Below are 24,851 nucleotides of genomic sequence, written 5' to 3' on the forward strand. Positions count from 1 at the left end.
ACAGAAAAAAAAGGATTTAAAATTGAATTGGATTTCAAAGTAACATGAAAAGAGAAACAACAACTTAAATTGAAGAAATTGTATAAAGAAAAAAAATTTAGTAAAAAAATACTCAAACACAGAAAAAAAAAAGTATTTAAATTACAAATTATACGAAGAAAAAAAAAAGTGAAAAATTTATTTTCTGATATTTAAAAAAAAGCAGAAGAAAAACAAAAAAAATCCTTAATAGAAAAAAACAGAAAATACACACAACCAATACAATAAAAAAAGAAAAATAAAAAAGAGTTGTTTGGGTTTTCTTGAAAATTACCTCAATGTTTAAATTTTAATTTTTTTTTGTATATTCTCTTTTCTTAGAAAATTGAATTTAGAAAATTGAAAAGGAATAAAATTTTCTCTTTATCAAAGTTGTTAAAAATGTAATTTTTTTTTTTTTTGCTTTCAATTTACAAAAGTAAAAATGTATGTACGTCTATTTGTAAATATGTATGTCTGTATTTACCTATTAAAGAATATATTGAGCGGCACATTTTATATAGTATAATATAACAGACATGATATACACACCTATAGACTTACATTACGTTACAATATTTGAGTCAATAACATAAAAATAATTATGTAAGGTGGCAGGCATATAACATTCGCTGGTTAAATTGAATTGCTAAATTTATATAATTTTTTATTGATTTCTTATTTAATTTAATGATTTAAATTAATTCGTTTTATGTATACATACAGTCATATTATTTCGAAAAGAAATTGTATATATACCAATGTATATGTACATGAATTTCAATGGCTTTAATAAGTGAAGCATTTATGTATACCACTTATAGAAAATAAATTGCGTACACATATTTATATATTTATGTAAGTATTAAATTTCACGATAATAATGACGAGATACGAATGGGGGACCTTTACATTAAATGTTAATAATGTATGAGTTTTTCTATTATTTTTCTGTTATTAAGTATAACAGAAAGATTATTCTTTAATTGTGGTTGAATATAACAGTAATACCATCATAATACAATTTTTCAATACAAACACTATATTGCATGTTAAGTTTTAAATTCTGTTACTTGATTTCGGTTAATAATTCGTAAAAATCTCTGCAACAGACAAAGCAGTCATAGGAATATTTTGCTTAGTGTATGCCAGTATATTATTTAACCTTATATTATTGAAACAGTTTGCAGAAGTGAGTACATATGTATAGTTACGTATAACTGGCTTTTGATTATCGATTCATAATCATTAGATTTACAAAAATTTGAATTTATTAAATGCCTCAATGAACAGAAAATATCAAATGCATCAAAAAAAATTGGCTGCGAAGATTATACAATTTGGATACCCCATTTGAAGAACTCAATTTCGAAACAATTTTTTGTAGACTTCGGTTGAATATAATCAATTATATGTGCGCCAAAGGTGTTGTCCAATTTGATACGCAAAGATGCCATGATATTGAGATTGATATACAAAACAGTTTTCATGTAACCATATTGAAAATATGTAATTTGCAGAAATGAAATCGCAAGATGCAGTCGGTTATTTGAATTTATGATTCCATTCTTGGTGAAATAACACAAAAAATTTAATGGATTTGATGTTCACAACGGTACCGAATCAAGTGTGATTCTAAGGCGTGATAAAAAAACCACTTAGCCACAAAATTATACTTTATTAAAAAGCACTTTTTACTTTAATTATATTTTTTGCTCTTTCTCTTAGTAGTTATGGAATCGATGGAAAATTTCAATTTTTAACACAAAATATTTATTCCCAATTTTTTTTTTTTTTGTCTGCAAAAATTTAAATCGAAATCACTTGTATATAAAATAACCACATTTTTTTTTATATTTCAGATCATATTTTGCACAAAAAAAAAATTACCAATTCTTTCAAGAGCAATTAAAGTTATAATTTACCATAAATCCAAAAAAACAAAAATTAATTTAACCGAAAAACGTGCTTGAAAAAAAAAGCATATTATACGCTTAAAAATGAAATTCAATGTCAAACTTAAAAAATTAATGAGAAACATTGATTAAATTTCAATATGAACAACAAAATTTTTTAAATACCATAATTGTTCCTGTTTAACTGGTATTAATTGAATGTTATCTTCTCCTTTTAACACTTTTTTTTGTTTATCAGCAGTGTACTCATTCAATAACTTTCGGTACATGGGAAAATACTTACATTAGATTGACTGACGCATTACAAAAGCTATTTTTATAAAAACAATTTCTGAATGAGAGTGTTTAAAGTTATTCTCTCAAATAATAATAAAAAAAAAATTCATGTTCTACTAAACAAAAATGTGAGGTGAGTATAGAAAAGAAAAAAGTTCACTGATCGATCTATGAGCTAAACATTATACATAGTATGACTCATAAGAATTTGAATACAAGATAAATAATGTGTGTAGATGCTAGTAGAAAAATATGTAAACATAACTTGCTTTCATCAAACTTCAAATAGTTTTGTTCGGAAAACACATTTTGAAATGCGTGATTTAATTCCAAAATTCTCACACGCACGTAATTTTCCCATCTTTCATAGTCTCTTTACTTCATTGCGTGATATACCGGTTATGATTGAACGTATAGAATATACACCATATTTTTTGAAAAAAAAAAAAATTTTAAATATTTCCAATTTTCTTATACATATACACAGATATACTATTATATTATTAAAAAATCCGGTATTATTATTATAATCTCACTATAGTATAATACTCACGAGTAATCACAATAATTTTATAGATTATAAAAAATCTCATCTTATATATGCTAAGAATAGTTAAAACACTTAAAATTTTTAAAGCTTTTCTCAGTTAAATCTCAGACGGTGTTGTATAGTGTCAATTGAAATTTTGATCGGAACCGGTCAAAAATATTTTTTAAACTCGTAATACAATATTTTAGAAACAACATTCATACATATACATATATAAATATATTATATATGTATTTCAAATTTGTGAATAGTTTATTTATAGTTTAAAATTACAAAAATAAAACAAAAAATATAATTTTTTGTAAAATGTTTAGAAATTTTAAATTTAGTTTTTTTCAAATTATTCTATTAGTCATCACATTTAAATCAAGTTTTCAACAACCTGCAAGCAAGTTTTAATATTTTTTTTTCTCTCTCTTTATAATTAATTTTAATTAAATATACAGCAATTATAATTAAGTGTACAAATAAATAATATCAAAAATAATAAAGTGATTTGATATTAGCTTAATATTAAATTTTAATAAACAACTCAAACTCATCAATAAAAAATTATCTTTATATATACATATATCTATAGCATGTACAAATCCAAATGGAACACCTGGTAAATGTACATCAATGTATTATTGTCAAAGTTTGATAAAAACGATATATCGAGAACCATTACTTGAACGAGATCGATCATTTTTAGTAAATTCTCAATGTTCGAAAGGTATTGGACCTCTGCCACATGTTTGTTGTACAAATGATGAAGAATATAAAGATGGATATGAACAGAATACTTCAACAAAAAGACCATTATCACAAGATGAAATAAATAATAGTCTGAATCAAAATAAAAATGCTGCAATATTACCATCATCATCACAATGCGGTCCATCACCATTAGAACATCGTATTTATAATGGTAAAGATGCTGATTTGGGTGAATTCCCATGGATGGTATTATTAGAATATAGAAAAAGTAAGTAAACTCTTGATATATTTTTAAAAATAGTTTAATAAAATTGAATTTTCTATTATTTTTTTTTCAAAATACTAAACCGAGATAAGATGAGAAATGCTAAATTTGGTGTAGAGTTTGTAACTACTTGAATGAGTAGTCGGCCGTATGAACATATACTCCTTCTCGTTCTAAAATTCTGCGTTGATTAAGATAGGTTCTTTTGTTCACCCATCCGATCGCGAATTAAAACGAATAAAGTAAACATCACGATATTACTACTTTATCATGCCAAGGACAACTGCCATTGTTATTGAGCTAATTTGGATAACGGGTTCCGGGAGGTGCAATTCACCCCGAAGGGGTTATTTCAAATATTTCAAAAACTAATTTATATATGAAATTTTGTAAACGTGTGTCCAATTACACTTTGAACTACATATTCTATATAAATTTTAATGGAATTGCTGCATTGATTCAGGTTCCTGCCGTATAACCCTAAAAGCTTATATTTAATATCTGTAATTATATTTAATATCTTATATCATAGATTTGTGTAACTGCTATACAATCATAAGAGCCAATTTTAAATATTTCAGAAACAAGTTTTTATAGTCAGATTGTCAAAGTACAGGGTATGATTCAGTCGGCTTAAGCTTTGATATTTTTGGCTTTTCTACAACTTAGTTTTCATCTATTCTTGCAAATATTTCAAAGCTTATTTGACTTTTTTTATGCTTCCTTTAATAAATTTAGTTAGTTTATTACTTTATCAAACCAATAAAGGAATAATTTTCAAACATATACACATAACTTACATACATATATATGGAAACATTTAAGGGAAATCCAAAAATTACATAATCAAAAAGCGTAATATACATTGCCTTAATAAAACCATATTAACGGCCTTATATGTATAAGTATAGAAGTTCAGATATTTTTAATTTATACATAAAATGTTCAACAAAACACAAAAGAACTGGGTATGTAAAAAATTAAAAAATTCAAATTGAAAACTTTGAAAACAAACATTATGCATATTTTTTTTAAGCTATGATATTGAAATCAGATGGGAAGTTTCGAATAAATCATCGCTAGTTTATCAACAACTTATAACCTATACAAAAGCAAAGCTTTTTCCCAAATTGAAAATGAAAGCATTTCAACGTAATCTAAAACAGAGAAGAATCTACTATCATTTTCATATTAACCTTTGAATCATAGCCATTTAAAGATAAAAGTAAAAAAAAATTAAATCTTAAAGTAATAAAAGCTTGCCGCTGCACATACATATACTAAATTTATAGTATGACACTATACATAGTATTACATTAGTATATTATGTATATATGTACATAAAAACCAAACAAGTTTTTTTTTCATCTTTATTAAATTTTGTTTTGTAATTCTATATTATATTGAAGATATGTTAATTAATTAATAAGGTATATACCATGGAATGTATATCTAACCACATTGTAAAAACAATAAAATAATGACGTTTTACATAGTATTTCAATTCGTTTTAGAATATAATACTATAAATAGATATGCATTGTTTACATTGCTTACAATATTGTATTATTTACAAATTTTCAGAAAAAAGCGAATTAGTTAAGTTTATTGAGCGGATTTGTGTGTCACACTTTTTGGTTTTTGAAGCGAGAGAAATGACAATTAATTACTAGTATTTGTAGGAAATTTAAATTACTATTGTCACTGCTCATTCTCTCGAATTTCAAAATTCACACTTTTCTTTTAATTATTGCGAAAAATAGTAAACAAAAAGATGTAATATTTTTATTATACAGGCGCTAATTTATGAATATTTTCTGTTTAAATGAATATAATTCAGATAATAATTAAATAAATGTACTATAATATAAAACAGATTTATTCAATTAACAGATTTATTTCAATTGTATAACATAGCAAATTTAAAAACAAAACTTGAATAAATTTAATAAAAAGTAAATTGTTTCATTGCTTAACTAGGCAACAACGGTAATTAAATAAGCTTAGCTTAATCAAATAGCACAGCAATGTGATAATAAAATTAAAAATGGAAGAAAATTTTTATGTACGTATGTACATACTTTTGGGAAAAATGAAATCGGGAATTAAATATTATATATTCTTATTGTTATACACACATATATAAGCTTATTAATGGAATATCATCAAGATATCAACTCATTTAAAGATCGAAAATTAATTTTAAAAATTGAAATTATAAATTATTTAAAATTAATGATTAATTAGCATTGGTGTACTGGCATGAGAAGAAAAATTAGCATTTTTCAGAGAAATTTAGCGTTCAGATAAAGTATATGAGTGGCAATAGGCATTAGCTGATATGCAATCAAACAAAATCAATCTGAATAAATTAAATATAAAAATTAATTAAGAAATGCAGTTTTTTCGAATAAATTACATATTTTATGTATAAAATATAAAAAATGTAAAGAACTTTGACAAGTCGAACCAAATTTCAATTATTACATATTTTTTTTCTTTCTTTTTTTTCAGAAAATGGAGATGTTATCCCAGATTGTGCCGGATCAATAATTAATTCAAAATATATTCTTACAGCCGCACATTGTTTAACTGGAAAAATACTAACAGAAATCGGACCATTGTAATAAAAGTTTTTTATTTTACTATTATATTAAACAAATTTTTTTAAATAAATTTTTAATTATTATATTCTTTTCTATTTTAAGAGTTTCAGTTCGTTTAGGAGAACATGATCTAACACAAGATTTAGACTGTGTCGATTGTGGTGTAGGATGTTTAAGTAGTAGTTGTGCTGATCCAGTTATATTTATTGAACCAGATGAAATAATACCACATGAAGAATATAATGATTCACATAAACAACATGATATTGGTTTAATTCGACTAAAAAATCATATAAATTTTACTGCTTTTATTAGACCTGTATGTTTACCAAGTGCTGTCAATTTACAAAGAACATTACCCGGTGAAGAAATAATTGTTTCGGGTTGGGGTAGAACAACAAGTGGTAAGTATAAACTACAACAAAATTATTATTGCTCCCTGTTGCATGGGAAGTTTATGCTTCAAAATAATCCATATAAGCACATTTTATAGAAAATTTTATAAAAATTAATTTACAAACTGATCAAAATTTACAAAAAATTAATTTTCACTCCTACATTATTATAATTCCACCTTTTTCTTGTATTTTAGCCGCTAAAAGTAATGTTAAGCAAAAATTACAAGTACCAGTTATAAATCAAAATGATTGTATTAGCAAATTTGCAACAAAAAAACAAGAAATTAAAGAAAGCCAAATATGTGCTGGTGGAAAATTTTATGAAGATAGTTGTGATGGTGATTCTGGAGGACCATTAATGAAGCAAAGTGGCTTGAAATGGACAATTGAAGGAGTTGTATCTTTTGGAAATAGATGCGGTTTAGAAGGTTGGCCTGGTATATATACTAGAGTGTCGTCATATGAAGATTGGATCAAAAGTAAATTAAAGCCATAAATTATGTTTTGTTTTTTTTATTAAATTTTCATTTTGTTATAAATATACGTAAATAGTTTACATTATAATTATTGTTCTTTGATTTTTTCACTATATTCTCACAAAATTTCACTTTTAAGTTGCAGAAAACATGACTAATATCAGGCACATTGGATAATGTATGTAAAATATATTTACGTCATAAAACCATAGTGTAAAAAAGAAAAGTCTAATTTTGGAACCGCAAGATCAAAAAATTTCCTTTATTAAACAAAAAAACCTTTATCATTCGTAATTATTATAATACCAACATATCTATACGAAGAAAAACCGCACCATAATAAGTCAGTCAACTATTTTGCCATTGACTAAGGGAAAAAATATAATTTTTAACACATTACAAAAAAAAATTTTTTGAAGAAATGTGTTTATCTGTTTTACTTTGGCTTTCTTCGTCTTACTTCGTCTATATGTCCATTTCTTCGTATGACTGTCAGTTTACGAAAACCATTCTCCATTTTACTACGTTTACGTCTTTCTCTGTCTTACTCCATTTCCTTAACTAAATTAATTGGTAATTAAATTTAGTCTTTACGCACCTTTGTATTACAAGTATGGGCTTCCATAGACAAAAACTGTTAAAAGGAAATGTGCTGTATTACATTATTGAGTTGATCGAATACAGTTCTTGAAATTTCGGTGAGTATTCCCTCTAAATTGGCATATTATTTGAAATTAATATAAACAAAACTATTTTTTCATCAACAACCAAAGCTCAAATTCACATTTAGTTTTTTGTTAATTTCAGTGTATAAACTATACCTCGTACATTATAATTACAATAAATTAACTTGTACAATATTATCGAAAAATATCGATAAGATAATAAATATCATATGGGTATATATTGAAAAGTTGTTAAATTTGAGACTGATAAATTGTAGCGAAAGTATATACATTCACTTTTTTGTTATCGGCATATTAATAAGATATCGGAATTACTATAAGGGAAAAAATAAAAGCTCTATGTAAAATTCATTTAAGTAAAGCATTTTACAATTTTGTTTTTTTACGTTCACATCTATTTAGTAGTTCTCTAACTAATAAAATGGTTAAATGTTGTTTAAAATTTGATAATTCTCTTCAAACATATTGCAGTGGTTCCCTTATAACGGGACAAGTTAAAATAATACTAGATAATGCAACAGAATTTCAAGGTAATAAAAATATCGTTTAGTAAAAAAAATTTAATAGCAATTGTGTAATTATGAGTTTAAATCGAATACCTGAGTGTATATATATATCAAACAGTATCCAATATATAGTATAAATACTTTATATTTATTTACTAAAAGATTTTATAATAATTATGACGTGGAAAATAATAGTTAGAATTATTTAAACTTTAATATCTTTTAATAAAATAAAGAGAATTAAAATTTTAAAATTTTCTGAAATGTAAAAGTTATGTTCAGGCGCCAGCACATAATGTTTCTAAAGCTATTAACTATTAATTAATTTTTCTAATTTTAAGTGATTTGTTTCTAAAAATTTTTTATAATTTTAACAGAAATTTTAATTAAATAATGATTGAAAAATAAAAGCTCTTAAACTTTAGAATTGTAAAATTAAATGTTCTTGAATTTAAAAAAGAGAAAAATATTTCTTGGTAAACAATTTTTTACAATTTTCGATGTTAATAAAAATTAAGCATTTGATATTGTAAAAGTATGATTATATATGAAGAATTTGGAAACTATATGAAAATTTAGGAAAAAGTGTATCCATAGAGCGTATATTAAGTTTATACTTAAATATTCTATTTTATTCAATCTACTGGCAAAAAAAATTAATATTGATATGAATATCATGATATTGTGTTAATTAATAAAGTGTTTAAAGCTGTTAAAAACTTTAAAATCTTATAGTATTAATTACATATAAAAATATATACATACAAACAGTATGTATATATTTTTCAAATAAATTTAGTAAATCAAATTAAAAATTATTTTTCAGGTGTTCTATTGAAAATTATTGGAAAAGCTTATGTTAATTGGTCTGAAGCTGATCCAAATAATTCTACTTCTAATCAAGAAATTTATACATCATGTGAAAATTATTTAAACTCAGTAATTTATTTGATTGGATCCAATAAATTTGGTAAATAATTATAAAATTTTTTTTATATTTTAATTTTTACTCCCAAAATAAATGTAAAATTCACAATTTTCAAATATGTATTTATTTTAGATGAAACTTCGACTATAGAACCAGGAACTCATATTTTCAATTTTTCATGCAAACTACCATCACAATTACCAACTTCTTTTGAAGGCAGTCACGGTTATATACGATATTCAGCTCATTTAATATTAGATAGACCAAAAAAATTAAATGAAACATTAATAACAGGATTCACTGTTATAAATATATTGGATTTAAATCATGAATTTTTATCATTAAGGGTATATAAAAACGATTTAAATTTATATTGCAAATAACAGCATAAAAATTAAAATAATTTTCTTTATTTTATTATACATTTTTTTTATACATATGCAGACTCCTACAACCGTTGAAATTGAGAAAAATTTTATGTTTTGGCCATGTACTAATAAACCACTTATTATAAGATTAACAATTCCTCAAACTGGCTATGTATGCGGTCAAAATGTTCATGCATCTATTCAAATTGTTAATCAAAGTGCACAAAAAATTAATAGTGTAAAAATATATTTAATGAAAATCTCTAAATTTACAAGTGATTTTCCTTTAACAAAAACAAAAATCGAAGAAAGATCAATTGCAAAAAATTATATAACAGCAATAAAAAATGAACCTGAAGAAAATTTTAAATGTGATTTACAAATACCATCAACATCAGCAACATGCCTTGAAAGCATTTGTAAAAATATACAAATTCAATATGAAATACGAGCTAAAGCTACTATTGAAGGATATTTAAGTCCAATTGCTGCAATACCAATAACAATTGGAAATGTTCCGTTTATTAATGCTACAGAAGGTTTAAGTACAATGTATATAAGTACAGAAAATTCTGAAGATATAAAAAGTTTAGAAGTTTTAATTGCTAATTATGGTTTACGTAAGTATATATATGTATATGGAGAAAATATGTAATTTTAAGAAAATACTGTAGAAAATTTTAATTTTTAGCTCCCCCTACATACGAAGAAGCAGTTGAAATGGAAAAAGTTAAATTTAATTGTGATGAAGATAATTGTTATATTCAATTAGAATATATACCTAAATATCCAGTTTATAATTTTAATAAACATGAAAGAATTGTTCAATTACAATAAATTTTAATTTAATTTTTGTGATGCCATCGTATTTCTATTAATTAATATAGTAAAATATGTTTGTAATAGGAACAAAAATTTTGAAGCCAAAACAGAGTAATATGAGCACGGATACTGTTATAAAATCAAAAACGTCTAATGGCACTTTTTACTGCACTGCGTGTTTGTAAAATTTTAGGTGGTCAATACTAGGGAATTCCATAATTAATTACTAATCAGAATGATTTAAAATTTGTGTAATTACGTGCACAGAGTATTCGCATACCAGTAAAATTCATTGTTTTCTGTTAAATTTTAAAGCTCAACTATAATAATCTATTTAGATTTTGAGTAATCAATTAAGACGGTAGCGCTCAACAAAATAAACAAAAAAAAATCCGACAACAAAAAGTTCCACCAAAATTTGTACTTAACAATGAATAAATTAAAAATATTTTGAATAATACGAGTATGTAAATACATATGTATGTTTTCGTATTCTATATTCGTACTCATGTTCTCGTATTCTATATTTCGTACTCATTTTAAATAAATCACTAGTTTTTAGTACGTTGTCAACAAATATTTGGAAAAAATATACTTATTATTTTCATTCTATCTGTAACTATCTGTTTGCACATCACAACAAATAATAATTTTATATACGAAAGAGTACTATATACCTTCCTCTCTTCGCCGCTTCTAAATATTTAACCGTTAAAGTACTATCCAAAAACATTCTTTGATTTCATTTAACTATTGAAATGAAATTTTTGCCGAAGCTGTACAATTTCATGTTCAATATCATATCATGCAGTATATGTAGCATTCAAAATTATAATTTTATCTCGGAAAGTCAAATAATATGAATTATTTTACTTTTTATAAAATAATTTTAAATTCGACTCTTGAAATATTTTACACCTTAAAATCGAAACTATAAATATCTTGATAGATATATATTTTTTATTTAAATTACGTATGTGCGGTTGCGGTTAATAATTCATTTTATCAACTTATGTGTGGCACACTACCGTAAATAATATCATTCTTAAAAATATTAACCCTTTATATCGCATAAAAAATTTTAAATAAAGTTATGCTATATTGGCAAGTCTAATCGGAATATCGAAACAATAGTTGGCATTTACTTCACTTGTACTCAAAATTTTAAGAAAATGTAAATCTCAAATTTTTTTCGACTTATTGAGTCTTAGAATTAGATAAATGCAATAAATCACGCGTAGCGTTTACAATTCAAAAATTCGACCACTTGTTATTAATATAATAAAAAGGAGACATAAATGGAGTTCATTAAATGCATTTCGTTTGTAATCAAATCCCAAAATTTATATATATAAATAAATGTTATAAATGTATAACATTTATTCATATAAGTTTTTTGGAAATGAACCTTAGTCTCAATAGACTTACTCTTAGTGTATTATTTTATTCTAGTTAAGTCTTCAAATCCCGTAAATGTAAGGGTTAAAATTGAAAGTGCAACAAATATACATAAATACATTGCTCATATTTTATTCTCTTTGTTCTGCACTATTTGAGCGAAAGATTTATATGAGAATTTAGTTTAACAATAGTGCTATATACTGTAATAGTGAATCATAAAATTTTAACTAGGTTGTTCAACTAGCCTAAAACAATATATTAAATTATAAATTAGTTTTGTATAAGGTTTTAATTGAAAATGGTGTCAAAGTAAATATTAAAAATAAATTTATTCAACGCATTATTGTATTGAAACAAGAACAGAAATGACTGAAATTGAAGGAATAATAAGATTCAAAGATAATCCATTCAAATCTTATTATGCTGGTGCAACAATATTTGGCGAATTCGATCTTAACTTGGATGGACCTATTAATATTCATGGTAGAAATATAAAAGTAATATCAAATTTGTTGTAATAACAATTTTTTTTCTTCTTAATCAGGAATAAAAGTAATAATTAGTGGAAAAGCCAATGTTTTCTTATGTGATACAGGTGAAGAAGATCGTTCAAAATTTGAACAGATTGAATGTATTAGATATATTGCAAAACAAGATTATTTTGAAAATACAACTTACATATATGGAGAACCGGATGGTAACCTAAAAAGAAAAAAAAAATTTTTATAATATAGATTATTTGTTTTTAAGGTAATCATCACTTAAATAAAGGATATCATTCATATGAATTTACTTATAACTTACCGATGGAATTACCATCATCAATGGAGGGACATTTTGGTAGAATACGTTATTATGTAAAAGTAGTTATTGAATTTGGTATTCCAAATAAATCACCTGAAGCTTTTACATCTTACTTCACAGTACACAGATTAACAGATCTCAATTATGAACCACCTATGATTAGGGTAAATAAAAATAAATATAAAAAATAATTTATTATAATAAAAAAAATACTTACTTTTAGCTTCCAACAATTAATGAAGTTCAAAAACAATTTTCATGTTGTCCTTGTTGGAATAAACCAGTTATAATATTAGCCCGTATTCCACAATCTGGTTATGTATGTGGACAAAAAATTCCCATATCAATAAATATAACAAATAGAAGTGGTAAATCAATTCATAAATTTATAATTTCATTACATTTAATAATAAAATATAGAGCAGAATTTCCTAGTTGTAAAGAAAAATTTGAAGAATTTATTGTTAAAAATGAACAAACAAAATTATTTACGAATTCAATACAAGAATCATTAAATGTTGATTTAAAAGTTCCATCAGTACCACCAACATGTAATGAACAGATATGTCGTATTATTAGAATATCATATGAATTAAGAATTCAAGTATTTATACAAGGTTGTATTGCTAATATGAATATATCTATGCCAATTACAATTGGAAATATACCATTAAGAAATTTAAAACAAAATTCAATATATATATTGAATAGTACGTATGAGGCACCAAAAACTCCAGAAATATTTGCAAAAGATATAAACATACGTAAATTATAAATTTCATTTTAAATATAAAACAAATTTATTATATTTATTTAATTTTATAGATCCACCGACATACGAAGAAGCATGTTATATAAAATCAAAGAAATTACCCGAATATCCAGTTTATAATTTCAATCCGCCGACACCGCGTCTTCATTCTTTATTAAATCACTATTAAAAATTTAAAATTATTTACTTTGGATGACATAGAAAATTGGGATAATCAAACTAATTTGTGTATAACGAAATTTATTGTTATCATTTTAAAAAAGATGGAGCAGATTTTAGTTGAATTTTTAAATGCCTAATGTTGTAAAGAACATCTGTGGAGATTCAACAGTTAGAAAGTTAACAATATGTACTTAAAATAACCTTTTGAATTGCATTTGAAATTTTTAAATTTTTTTGTCAACATACATAATTAGCATAAGGTATAACAGATATAATTGTAATATTAAAATTTTCAAATAAAGTTTGCCTTTAACTTTTACAACAACAACACATTTTAAAGGTTGTTGAATTTAAGAAAAAAAATCTACTTATAAAGTGTCTCCATATTGTAGTGCTCTAATTATAAAAGGCACAGTTCAAAACCCCCTTGAAAATCCAATAATTTTGCGAGATATCCAAAAAAAAAAACCTTTTTAAAAAATAAGTGTTCTCTTACAATATACCAACATATTATGTATATGCAATATTAAATAAAATAAATATGTAGTTTATTTGTGCATAAATGCAAAATGCATAATTAATGCTACTGTACTCGTATAATAAATATGTAAGTTACATAATATGTACGTGATAAAAATAAATTTCCGAAAATAAAAAAATTATAATAAATTAATTTACAAAATTGCAATTAATTATAAAATATAACTAAATTTTGTTATTAATTATGATTTACATAAAATTTAATAACTATATTTTATTTTTTAATAAAATATGAGTATGAAAATAAATTTTACTGTAAAAAAAAAAATTAATAAGTACATAATAATTATAGTAGCCGTTTGAATTAATATCAAAAGAAATAAGGTTTGAACAAAACATTAAATAAATTCTCCCATTTATCAAATTTATAAAATTATTTTTCAATATTACAAGTACCTCCTGTATATAAAATGAAAATTTGTGAAATTAACTAATACAGGGTAGTTCTCAACTGGCGTTAAAGCTCTCAGGGGTTGATTTTTAGGAGTTTTTTAAGAAAAAAATTGTTCGTGTGAAGTGGGAGTTGTGTGCGCTTTTCGATGATCGATAGTTAAACTAATTTATTATGAACCTACTTATTTCGAATTTCATTCAATTAGGCAGAAATATTATAAAAGCGATGTGAATATTTCAAAATAATAAAATTATTATTAATTAATTGCTATTCATCATTTTTCGAAAAATTCTTTTAAATACCATTAAAAATTTTTAACAAATACATTATTTACCGTTACTAGTTAAAATTAGAGAAAAATAGTTTATTAGTTTTACTTTGTCCGTGCGTGTGTAGTTCCCTGTTTACAAAACTTCGCTCAAAATTAAAAACATTTCTATTTTCGTTTCCTTATAAAAAAAATACGTTGAAGGAAATGCGCTACTTTAAAAACTTCGATTTTTATGTACATACGTACATTCACTATTTCTCATAATACTCAGTATGGGCTGAAATAAATTTTAAAAGTCTACAATTTTGTTCCAAAAATTATCAAGCAACAGGAAAACCCATGTTTTCATGCTTTTTAATGAGGAACGTAATTTTGTCATATTATATGAATAATATTTAATAAAATATTTTTTAACTTTGTTTTACCGAAAGTAATTAATATTTTAACTAAATTAAGGGTTTTTTTACATTGAATAAAAAACTTAAAAAAAGACAATCTCTTTTTTTATGAAATTTAATAAATAAAATTTATTTAATACAAGCTTGCGGATCAAAACTCTCAAAAGCTTGCGGCAAAAAAGCTTAACTCGTTTTAAAAGTTAGTGTGAATACCTACATAGCTTGCAACTTTGCAAGTAGAATTAGTTATTATAAAAAATTATTGTTTTTTCAAAGCTTCCTAAACAGTGTTCTTCTTAGAGTTTTTCTGCTTTCTTCCATATTTTTTTTGTAAACTGGCAACACTACAGCAATACTTTTTCTACGTATTCTATAATGAATACTCAAGCTTTTTTGCTACAAATGCCAATACAATTGTAAAAAAAGTTTAGTACTCTCTAATTTTTACTGCAGCGAGGTTTTAATTCGTTGAAGTTTTTAATAAATCATACTCAATTGTCAATGAAATGGTAACGTGCAAAATATCATTTGAAAATAACAACTCTGGAATATTTTATAGTGGTTCAACTATAAATGGCATTGTCGAAATAACAGTAGATAAACCAACCGACGTTCGAAGTAAATAATTTTAATGTTAACATTTTCATTATTGACTAACTCACATACATGTACGTACGTATGTACATATAACAAACTGATCACTAATATATTGGAAAAAAAAACATTTTAAATTCTATTGATACTTTCTTTACTTTTTGAAAATAATTAGGTATTGTATTACTAATAAGTGGAGAAGCTAACGTTCGCTGGAGCGAGGTTGAAGAAGTTAATGATAGAAAAACGTCAGTAAATTTTACCGCAAACGAAAATTATATTAACACAACCACCATACTGCATGGATCAACAAATGGTAAAATAATCAAAACAAAAACTTAATGAAAATTGAAAGTAATATCATCTTATATTAACAGGAAGTACGGTAACTATTAGTCCAGGTACTCATATATATAAATTTGTATGCGCACTTCCACCAGAGCTACCATCATCCATCGAAGGTTATGATGGTAGAATTCGATATTCAGCTAAAATTGATTTAGATCGACCATGGAAATTTAATAAAACATTCACTACTACAATCACTGTCATTAAAATCAAAGATCTTAATTATGAACATCCGTCAATTAGAGTGAGTTCTTTTTATACAAATTACAAAATTTTGATGGAAACTTATTTGCAAATCTTCTGACTTTAATTTTTGTTTTTTTCAGTTACCATCAAACTCAGAAATTCACCAGAAATTTTGGTGTAAGCAACTATACCTAAATCTGGTTATGTTTGTGGTGAACTTATACCAGTTAGTTTTAAGTTATTTAATATGAGTGGTAAACGCATAAAACGCTTTAATGTTTCTTTAAAACAATTAATTAATTTAAAATCTGATAATCCAAGGAGTAAATCAAAAGTTCAAACGGTGAACCTCACTGAAGAGATCATAAACTCGATTGAAAATTCAGAACAGGGGGTAGTTCAAGCCAGTTTAATGATACCACCAGTTCCACCAACATGTGATGAAAAAACATGCCGAATTATACAAGTCAATTATGAAGTTCATATAAAAGTTAATGTAAGCGGACCTCACACAGGCCCAGTTTTGCAAATCCCGTTAATTATTGGAAACGTTCCCTTAATTTCAAACAATCAAATTTAAAATTAAGTATCGTGATCTACCAATTCAATGTTACCATTTCAAAGAACTCTGCAAATTTCAGTTGTCTAATTCGGCTTACATACACATAGATTATTTAAAATTGTGTATGCATATTTATAGGAATATGAATATAATATTAGACTTCAATGTTATTATACAACTACGTAGTCAAATAGTGGATATGAAGTAGGAAATATAAAATCTTAAAATTTCTATAAATTTAGTTGTATTAACAAGCGTTGATTAAGGCTAGATGACGATTATCATTTTAAAGGAATTCGTAAATAAAGTTATCATATACGTTTTATGCGTCAAAACAAGCGGGAAGAAATATCCCAAATTTTTCAAGCCCGTAAACAATTTTATTTCAATTTCAAATGTTCCTTTTTATTTTTTTGACTAAAAAAAAGCGAGTAAATGCAATTATTCGAACTTTTGCTTTTTAAATCGGTTAATAGAAAAAAAATATAGAGTTATTATTATACAGTCTTATATACTTATATACTTTTAAAATTGCCTTTTCTTTTAACAGCCTCAGAGTTTTGAAAATCAATTAAAAATAATGAAAATATTTTAATTAAACATTTAGCATTGTACCTAACTAATCTTAGAGTTTAAGAAAAATAAAATAAAATAGCTTGCAATTTTTAAAGCATTTTTCAATATTTTAAATTCTAAAGCATTTTAAAAGAAATGACGTCAGGCGTCAAACTAATTCTAATGATTTGAAAGTTTTAGATAAACCGGCTGGGAAATAACAACAAACAGCAAAAATAAATCAATTAAGCATTAAATAAACGAAATAGGTTTGCAAGTATTTTATTGCAACATAACATTAATATTTTCCCAACTTTTTTAATAAATGCTTCAATTAATTGCATAATAACTAATTAGTGGAGAGATTGCAATTGTCAATGCTATTGTACCTAAGTTTTACTATTCTCGTATTTTTACTTGAGAAAGGTTGTGTATTATCTCTCGAAAAATTTGCGAAAAGTTATTCTCATTAGCATAATGGTAATGTGCAAAATATCATTTGAAAATAACAACTCTGGAATATTTTATAGTGGTTCAACTATAAATGGCATTGTCGAAATAACACTAGATAAACAAACCAACGTTCGAAGTAAGTAATTTTAATGTTAACATTTTCATTTTCGACTAACTCACGTATATTATGTGTACGTATAACAAAAACATTAATTTATGCAAAAAAAAAAGAGATTTTTAAATTCTATTGTACAACAAACACTGATACTTTATTTACTTTTTGAAAATACCGATCAGGTATTTTACTGATAATAATTGGAGAAGCTAATGTGCATTGGAGCGAGATTGACGAAGTTAATGACAGAAGAAAGACAATAAGTTACAGCGCAAATGAAAATTATATTAACACAACCACTATATTGCATGGATCAACAAATGGTAAAATAATCAAAACAAAAACTTAATGAAAATTGAAAAAAATATCATCTTATATTAACAGGAAGTACGGTAACTATTAGTCCAGGTACTCATATATATAAATTTGTATGCGCACTTCCACCAGAACTGCCTTCATCCATCGAAGGTTATGATGGTAGAATTCGTTATTCAGCTAAAGTTGTTTTTGATCGACCTTTAAAATTTAATAAAACATTCATTACTGGAATCACTATCATTCAAATAACAGACCTTAACATAATCGAAAATCCTCAAATAAGAGTAAGTATTTTTTTAGAAATTTTAGTGAAACTTATTTCTAATTTTCTTGATTTAACTATTTTTAGTTACCATCAACTTCAAAATCTAAAAAAAAATTTTGGTGCCGCCGTTTTCCAAATAGACCACTTACTGTTGAAGGAACAATTCCTAAATCCGGTTATGTTTCTGGTGAATGTATAACAGTTTCTTTTAAATTATTTAATACATATGGTAAACGAGTACAGCACTTTAGTGTTTCTTTAAAACAATTAATCAATTCACAATCTGATAATCCAAAGAGTAAATCTAAAGTTCAAACGATTACCCTTACTAAAGAGATTATAGATTTCGTAGAAAATACACAAGAAGAATTTTTTCAAACTAGCTTATTGATACCACCAGTTCCACCAACATGCGATGAAAAAACATGCCGAATCATACAAGTCCATTATGAAATTCATATTAAAGTTCATGTAAGCGGACGTCGTACAGGTCCAGTGGTAGAAATTCCATTAATTATTGGAAACGTTCCCCTTATTTCAAATAATCAGATTCAAAATCAAGTATCCCAATCTATCAATTCGCTGTTACCACGTCAAAGAACTCCAGAAATTTGTGCTGCAGAATTTGGTTTATGTAATTTTTTTTTATATTTAATTTAAAAAATTTTTTGAAATATTTTTTGTATTATAGCTCCACCTTCATATGAGGAACCAACTTATATTGAAAAAGTAGATATGAATGTGAACGAAGAACATCCTATTGGCGAGTCCACTTATTTACCACGTTATCCTGTCTTTAAATTTAATCAATAATTTACTAATCATAGTACATACACATATATGTATATAGGGAAATATTATACTTATAACGTTGGTAAACTGTTATACTACTAGAATAAAATAGCATTCATAAAATAAGTTATCATATAAATAGAGGATAATCAAAAGCAAATCATTATCCGCATTATTTTGATAATTATAACCAAGTCTTGAAATAATATACTTATGCTTTGGCCATTTTTAACATTGAAAATATTTAGCATTGTACTTGAGTAAAGTAAGAACAAAAATTAATAACCAGCAGAATTTCTAAAAGAAGAGTAAGAAATAGGAAAAACCAATGATTAACACAAACCACGTAACACATAACTAATAAAAAAAACTTGTTTAAGCTGTTATGAGTAACATTTAATAAAATATTAAGCTTTATTTTCTATTGAGAAACTGCTAAGACAGAAATCTAAAATTGTTTGTTAGATTTAATTGAGATTTCTAATAAAACCTTTATCAAAATGCAGTTCCTTCAGTTTTAATTATTATTCATTGCTATATAAAATTGATATATAAAATTAAATTAGTTTACAAATTTATTTTCAATTATGCGGCAAACATATTATTATATAACATATAAATAAATGTTATATCTGTTAACAAAAATTGCAACATTCATTGATCGTCAAAAAAAAGCTTTAACTTTATATTACAAGCTCTTAAACTGTAGAGCTTTAAAGCCCTCATGTAAGTAAAGAAAAGCTTAGTATTTCTTTACTTACCAATTAAAAGAAAAACTTAGCATTTCTATCATTCTGTTCTATATTTTAATTGACTCCTCACCCCCCTGTAACGTTTAAGTTTTGTACGTTTCTATTCAAACATAAAACTTCGTAACGTTTAAGTTTTATGTTTGAATAGAAAATTTCAAGATAAATTGAAAGGTAAAATGACTTTACCATAAATATTATAGCATTATTCCAATTATTGTATTGTGAAGTAAATAAAAACAAAAAAATAAATATTAAAAAAAAAAACAAAAATAACTAGCAACTCAGTGCGACGTCCGCTGAGAATTCTCTCAGCAATACAGAATAGTAATTTTTACTTTATTAATAAGAATAATACAGTTTACACTACATTTCAAACAAAATAGAGAATTTGAACAATTTACAAATTGTTTTTGCTTTTTTTAACGCGATGGCAACACTAAGAACTCTATTTTTTCAAACACATAATACATGAGTAAATCAAATTTTTTTTTCTTAAAGTTCTTAATAATTTTGTGAAAAGTTTAGTATTCTCTGATTTTTACTTGAGAAAGGTTGTTGTACGTATGTGCACTCTTATAAATTATTTTAGGTATAATTAGTAAATAAAATGGTAACGTGCAAAATATCATTTGAAAATAACAATTCCGGAACATTTTATAGCGGTTCAACTATAAATGGCATTGTCGAAATAACAGTAAATAAACCAACCAATGTTCGAAGTAAGTAATTTTAATATTTTCATTTTCGGTATATGTATAAGACATACATACATACAAAATATATGTACATACATACAAGATATATGTTGTAAATGTAAACAAACTTTATTTTAAAAAGCTCTAAACAATAACACACTTTCAACGTGCTCACGCTCAACTCATTCAAAACATGTAAATTATTCTGATAATGCTTTTAATGTTATTTTGGCACCAATTTACTGAAAATAATTTTGAAATATTAAAATTTTACAACTTCTTCCAAAATAAGAACATAATAAGCATTTTTACATTTTTTGCAATGGTTCGAGAATTTTGAAAGGCAAATTTAAAATTTTCAAACCATTATCACAAATAATATAAGCAAATCAATGAATTTTAAATAAAATTATTAATTTTCTAATATGCTTAGGCATTGCATTGGTAATAAGTGGAGAAGCTAAAGTCGATTGGAGTGAAGATGAGGGAATGGGCGATGATAAAAAGTCAGTAACATATAGCGCGAACGAAAATTATATTAACACAACCACTGTTCTGTATGGATCAACAGATGGTAAAATAGTCAAAAAAACAAAAAAAAAAAATTAGTGAAAATTGAATGTAAATTTATGTTATTAACAGGAAATACTGTATCTATTAGTCCAGGCTATCATACATACAAATTTCTATGCACACTTCCACCAGAACTACCATCATCCATTGAAGGACGTGATGGTAAAATTCGTTATTCTGCTAAAGTAGTTTTTGATCGACCATGGAAATTTAATAAAACATTTAATACCGGATATACTGTCATCAAAATTACAGATCTTAATTATGAAAATCCTCAGATTAGAGTTAGTATTTTATTAAAAATTAAAAAATTTTATTAGAAACATGTATATATTTTTGAAACTTGTTGTCTTCAACTATTTTCAGCTACCATCAACTTTAGAAATTCAAAAGAAATTTTGGTGTTGTTGTTTCGCAAGCAGACCACTTATTGTCGAAGCTACTATACCTAAATCCGGTTATGTTTCTGGTGAATACATATCGGTTAATTTCAAAGTATTTAATACAAGTGGTAAACGTATACAGCGTTTTAGTGTTTCCTTAAAACAATTAATCAATTCAAAATCTGATTATCCAAGTAGTAAATCAAAACTTCAAACAATTACCCTCACAAAACAGGTTATAGGTTCTATTGAAAATTCACAAAGAGATGTGTTTCAATCCAGTTTATTAATACCACCAGTTCCACCTACATGCAATGAGATAACATGTCGAATTGTACAAGTTAATTATGAAGTTCATGTTAAAGTTCATGTAAATGGGCCTCATATAGCTCCAGTTGTAAAACTTCCGTTAATAATTGGAAATATTCCTCTAACATCAATTAACAAAAATAGTAAACAAGAACCACTATCTACAAATTCGTTGCTGCAAAATCCCAAAACTCCAGAGATTTCTGCTGAAGAATTCGGCTTTCGTAAATAGTTTAACATTAAAATAAAAAAATATTTAAGTAAAGTTATTTTATTAATTTCAGCTCCACCTTCATATGAAGAAGCAAACTATGTAGAAAAAGTAAATATGAATGCAAATGAACAACATCCCATTGCCGAATCCACTTATTTACCACGATATCCGGTCTTTAACTTTAATCAATAATTTTCTAATACTTTGGAATTTTTTTGATTATATTTTTATTATCCTATTGCAACTAAATTTTTTTTTGATTTTAATAAACCTAAGTAAAAAATTTGATGAACAATGCTGTTAATTAAAGTCCACTTAATATAAATAGGTACATAATGTAAGGCAAAGAAACAAAAATATTAATCTTATATACGCAAATTTTACTTAATATTCAATAAGAGGATTTTGTATGACTAATTTTGATTCTGTGTACTCAAAGGTACCTCAATAGAAATTTTGTAGATAAAATATTTATCAATTGTAGTAAATTTGATTAGATAAAACATTCAAAAATGATTTATAAAAGCTTCAAGTATCAAAATTATTGTATCGAGTATTTGAGTTTAGTCATTTGAAAGCGAATGTATTTTTGCTGTAGCTGTGAAAAAATACGCAAAAATGATTGAGTGTGCTATATCATTTGAAAAAAATCCCTCTGGAATATTTTATAGTGGTTCAATTATAAATGGAACTGTTCAAGTTACAGTTGATAAACCAACTACCGTTCAAAGTGAGAAATCTTGCGTTATTAATTGTAATTTTTAGTAGTTTTAAATTAATTCATTAACTTTGATTATTCTGACAAATAATACCATTATGACAAATGGTACTCAAATAACTATTAAAATTTCATTTGCATAAACTTTGTATACAGGTGTTTTATTAGTAATAAGTGGTGAAGCTAATGTTCGCTGGAGTGAGGATGAAGGAACCGGCGATAACAGAAGTTCAGTTTATTACTACGCAAATGATAATTATATTAAATCAACCACTTATCTATATGGATCCGAAAATGGTATATTATTTAATAAAAAGTAAATTAGAAAAAATTTCACATAATTTTGAATTTTGTAATTAGGAATTACGGTAACTATAAATCCAGGCTCTCATATATATACATTTACGTGTGCTCTTCCACCAGAACTACCATCGTCCGTTGAAGGACATTACGGTAAAGTTCGATATTCAGCTAAAGTAATTTTTGACCGACCTTGGAAATTTAATAAAACTTTTACAAAAGGAATCACAATTGTCAAAATTACTGATCTCAATCATGAGAATCCTCAAATCAAAGTAAATATTTTATAAAAAAATTGACACAAAAATATAACTATAAAATTTTTTTAATTTTCCAGCTTCCAGCAACACTAGAAATTCAGAAACAATTTTGGTGCTTTTGTTGTATTAGTAGACCACTTATTATAGAAGGAACAATTTCGAAATCGGGATTTGTATCTGGTGAATATATACCAGTTAAATTTAATATATTCAATATGAGTACCAACACTGTACAGCGCATTAGTGTTTCTTTGAAACAAATAATTACATCGAAAAGTGATCATCCAAGAAAAAAATCTAAAATTCAAACAATTAATCTTACCAAAACGTCTATAAATTCAATAAAAAATTCACAAAAGGAAGAATTTAATACAAATTTATTAGTACCACCAGTTCCACCAACCTGTAATGAAGAAATTTGTCGTGTTGTTCATGTTAATTATGAAGTTCATATAAAAGCGATTATTAATGGACCACATATAGCTCCAGTTCTAAAGATTCCTTTAGTTATTGGTAATGTACCTTTAGATTTAAATGTTAAAAATTATATTAATACGGCTGAATCAACCGATCCATCGTTGTCAAATGCAAGAACACCAGAAGTTTCTGCTGTAGAATTTGGATTACGTAAGTTATTCAAACTAAAATAATTTGTAATAAATTAATGAATTTAAATGGTTTCAAACAAATCCTTAATAAAATATAGCTCCACCTACGTATGAAGAAGCACTCTACATTGAACAAGTTAACATGAATGCAGAGGAAAAACATCCTATTGCCGATTCCAATTACTTGCCTAGGTATCCAGTTTTTCAATTTGGTCAATCGATACCGTAATTCCCAGGGGTACAAATCTTTAGGTGTTTAAATTAACTGCTTACTGTATTATTGTATATAAAAAATGTTTTCATGTAAATAAATTAAATATAATATTAATATGAAAAGACGTTATCATTTTCTTTAAACTATTTTAGATTTTCATTTTCCTAAATCTTCTGCACTTTTTAACTTATATAGTTTGAATTTTCTAAATTAAGAAGAAAATTATAAACAATTTAAACTACTGCGTTGACAATTTTTTAAAATTTGCTAAAGCACGGCAAAGGTTTTATTATAAAATTGAATTGATTGTTTGTTTTGTCAGTAGACTATCCATGAGAAGCCTTTTTGAAAATCCATAACTTAAGCTTTTCTAAATACACA

At 25.4% G+C, this 24,851-nt stretch overlaps 6 protein-coding genes across 7 annotated transcripts; all 6 read left to right on the forward strand.

Moving 5' to 3' along the window:
* Positions 1-2,879: 2,879 nt before the first annotated feature.
* LOC129607963 (serine protease 7) lies at positions 2,880-7,292 on the forward strand. The gene is made up of 5 exons (XM_055519239.1): positions 2,880-3,148; positions 3,341-3,727; positions 6,239-6,347; positions 6,433-6,734; positions 6,923-7,292. The coding sequence occupies exons 1-5, from the start codon at positions 3,067-3,069 to the stop codon at positions 7,222-7,224; spliced, it is 1,182 nt and encodes a 393-aa protein (XP_055375214.1). The 5' UTR covers positions 2,880-3,066; the 3' UTR covers positions 7,225-7,292.
* A 1,000-nt stretch (positions 7,293-8,292) lies between these two features.
* On the forward strand, positions 8,293-10,542 carry LOC129608056 (arrestin domain-containing protein 3-like). The gene is made up of 5 exons (XM_055519366.1): positions 8,293-8,420; positions 9,223-9,366; positions 9,457-9,671; positions 9,769-10,312; positions 10,384-10,542. The coding sequence occupies exons 1-5, from the start codon at positions 8,312-8,314 to the stop codon at positions 10,527-10,529; spliced, it is 1,158 nt and encodes a 385-aa protein (XP_055375341.1). The 5' UTR covers positions 8,293-8,311; the 3' UTR covers positions 10,530-10,542.
* Positions 10,543-12,215: 1,673 nt separating this feature from the next.
* Positions 12,216-13,959, forward strand: LOC129608063 (arrestin domain-containing protein 17-like). Its single transcript, XM_055519373.1, has 5 exons — positions 12,216-12,398; positions 12,460-12,612; positions 12,666-12,883; positions 12,943-13,483; positions 13,545-13,959. The coding sequence occupies exons 1-5, from the start codon at positions 12,281-12,283 to the stop codon at positions 13,658-13,660; spliced, it is 1,146 nt and encodes a 381-aa protein (XP_055375348.1). The 5' UTR covers positions 12,216-12,280; the 3' UTR covers positions 13,661-13,959.
* Positions 13,960-15,720: 1,761 nt separating this feature from the next.
* LOC129608003 (arrestin domain-containing protein 17-like) lies at positions 15,721-19,816 on the forward strand. Of its 2 annotated transcripts, none has more exons than XM_055519299.1 (5): positions 15,721-15,874; positions 16,026-16,166; positions 18,454-18,671; positions 18,737-19,286; positions 19,344-19,816. In XM_055519299.1, exons 1-5 carry the CDS (start codon positions 15,763-15,765, stop codon positions 19,463-19,465), a joined length of 1,143 nt encoding a protein of 380 aa, XP_055375274.1. In that variant the 5' UTR covers positions 15,721-15,762; the 3' UTR covers positions 19,466-19,816. The 2 variants fall into 2 exon arrangements, with proteins under 2 accessions (XP_055375274.1, XP_055375275.1); XM_055519300.1 differs by lacking the exons at positions 15,721-15,874; positions 16,026-16,166 and adding exons at positions 17,669-18,090; positions 18,252-18,392.
* Positions 19,817-20,750: 934 nt separating this feature from the next.
* LOC129608065 (arrestin domain-containing protein 17-like) lies at positions 20,751-22,739 on the forward strand. Its single transcript, XM_055519375.1, has 6 exons — positions 20,751-20,785; positions 20,857-20,915; positions 21,325-21,465; positions 21,534-21,748; positions 21,831-22,380; positions 22,441-22,739. The coding sequence occupies exons 1-6, from the start codon at positions 20,760-20,762 to the stop codon at positions 22,560-22,562; spliced, it is 1,113 nt and encodes a 370-aa protein (XP_055375350.1). The 5' UTR covers positions 20,751-20,759; the 3' UTR covers positions 22,563-22,739.
* Positions 22,740-22,902: 163 nt separating this feature from the next.
* On the forward strand, positions 22,903-24,512 carry LOC129608071 (arrestin domain-containing protein 17-like). The gene is made up of 5 exons (XM_055519388.1): positions 22,903-23,100; positions 23,245-23,385; positions 23,449-23,663; positions 23,726-24,275; positions 24,355-24,512. Exons 1-5 carry the CDS (start codon positions 22,989-22,991, stop codon positions 24,483-24,485), a joined length of 1,149 nt encoding a protein of 382 aa, XP_055375363.1. The 5' UTR covers positions 22,903-22,988; the 3' UTR covers positions 24,486-24,512.
* The last annotated feature ends 339 nt before the right edge of the window (positions 24,513-24,851 follow it).

Source organism: Condylostylus longicornis, unplaced genomic scaffold (genome assembly GCF_029603195.1).
Source record: "Condylostylus longicornis isolate FDR11 unplaced genomic scaffold, ASM2960319v2 ptg000030l, whole genome shotgun sequence".
Taxonomy (NCBI): Eukaryota; Metazoa; Arthropoda; class Insecta; order Diptera; family Dolichopodidae; genus Condylostylus; species Condylostylus longicornis.

Excerpts from the sequence above, each read along its gene's own strand:
- LOC129607963 (XM_055519239.1), top strand. The coding sequence starts at position 3,067 with ATGTTTAGAAATTTTAAATTTAGTTTTTTTCAAATTATTCTATTAGTC. Across the intron at positions 3,149-3,340 it reads AAGTTTTCAACAACCTGCAA|CATGTACAAATCCAAATGGA; the intron begins GCAAGTTTTAAT and ends ATATATCTATAG. Across the intron at positions 6,348-6,432 it reads CTAACAGAAATCGGACCATT|AGTTTCAGTTCGTTTAGGAG; the intron begins GTAATAAAAGTT and ends TTCTATTTTAAG.
- LOC129608056 (XM_055519366.1), top strand. The coding sequence starts at position 8,312 with ATGGTTAAATGTTGTTTAAAATTTGATAATTCTCTTCAAACATATTGC. Across the intron at positions 9,367-9,456 it reads GATTGGATCCAATAAATTTG|ATGAAACTTCGACTATAGAA; the intron begins GTAAATAATTAT and ends TATTTATTTTAG. Across the intron at positions 9,672-9,768 it reads ATGAATTTTTATCATTAAGG|ACTCCTACAACCGTTGAAAT; the intron begins GTATATAAAAAC and ends ATACATATGCAG.
- LOC129608063 (XM_055519373.1), top strand. The coding sequence starts at position 12,281 with ATGACTGAAATTGAAGGAATAATAAGATTCAAAGATAATCCATTCAAA. Across the intron at positions 12,613-12,665 it reads CATATATGGAGAACCGGATG|GTAATCATCACTTAAATAAA; the intron begins GTAACCTAAAAA and ends TTTGTTTTTAAG. Across the intron at positions 12,884-12,942 it reads ATGAACCACCTATGATTAGG|CTTCCAACAATTAATGAAGT; the intron begins GTAAATAAAAAT and ends ACTTACTTTTAG.
- LOC129608003 (XM_055519299.1), top strand. The coding sequence starts at position 15,763 with ATGGTAACGTGCAAAATATCATTTGAAAATAACAACTCTGGAATATTT. Across the intron at positions 15,875-16,025 it reads TAAACCAACCGACGTTCGAA|GTATTGTATTACTAATAAGT; the intron begins GTAAATAATTTT and ends GAAAATAATTAG. Across the intron at positions 18,672-18,736 it reads TCGAAAATCCTCAAATAAGA|TTACCATCAACTTCAAAATC; the intron begins GTAAGTATTTTT and ends AACTATTTTTAG.
- LOC129608065 (XM_055519375.1), top strand. The coding sequence starts at position 20,760 with ATGTGCACTCTTATAAATTATTTTAG. Across the intron at positions 20,916-21,324 it reads TAAACCAACCAATGTTCGAA|GCATTGCATTGGTAATAAGT; the intron begins GTAAGTAATTTT and ends TAATATGCTTAG. Across the intron at positions 22,381-22,440 it reads TGCTGAAGAATTCGGCTTTC|CTCCACCTTCATATGAAGAA; the intron begins GTAAATAGTTTA and ends TATTAATTTCAG.
- LOC129608071 (XM_055519388.1), top strand. The coding sequence starts at position 22,989 with ATGATTGAGTGTGCTATATCATTTGAAAAAAATCCCTCTGGAATATTT. Across the intron at positions 23,101-23,244 it reads TAAACCAACTACCGTTCAAA|GTGTTTTATTAGTAATAAGT; the intron begins GTGAGAAATCTT and ends CTTTGTATACAG. Across the intron at positions 23,664-23,725 it reads ATGAGAATCCTCAAATCAAA|CTTCCAGCAACACTAGAAAT; the intron begins GTAAATATTTTA and ends TTAATTTTCCAG.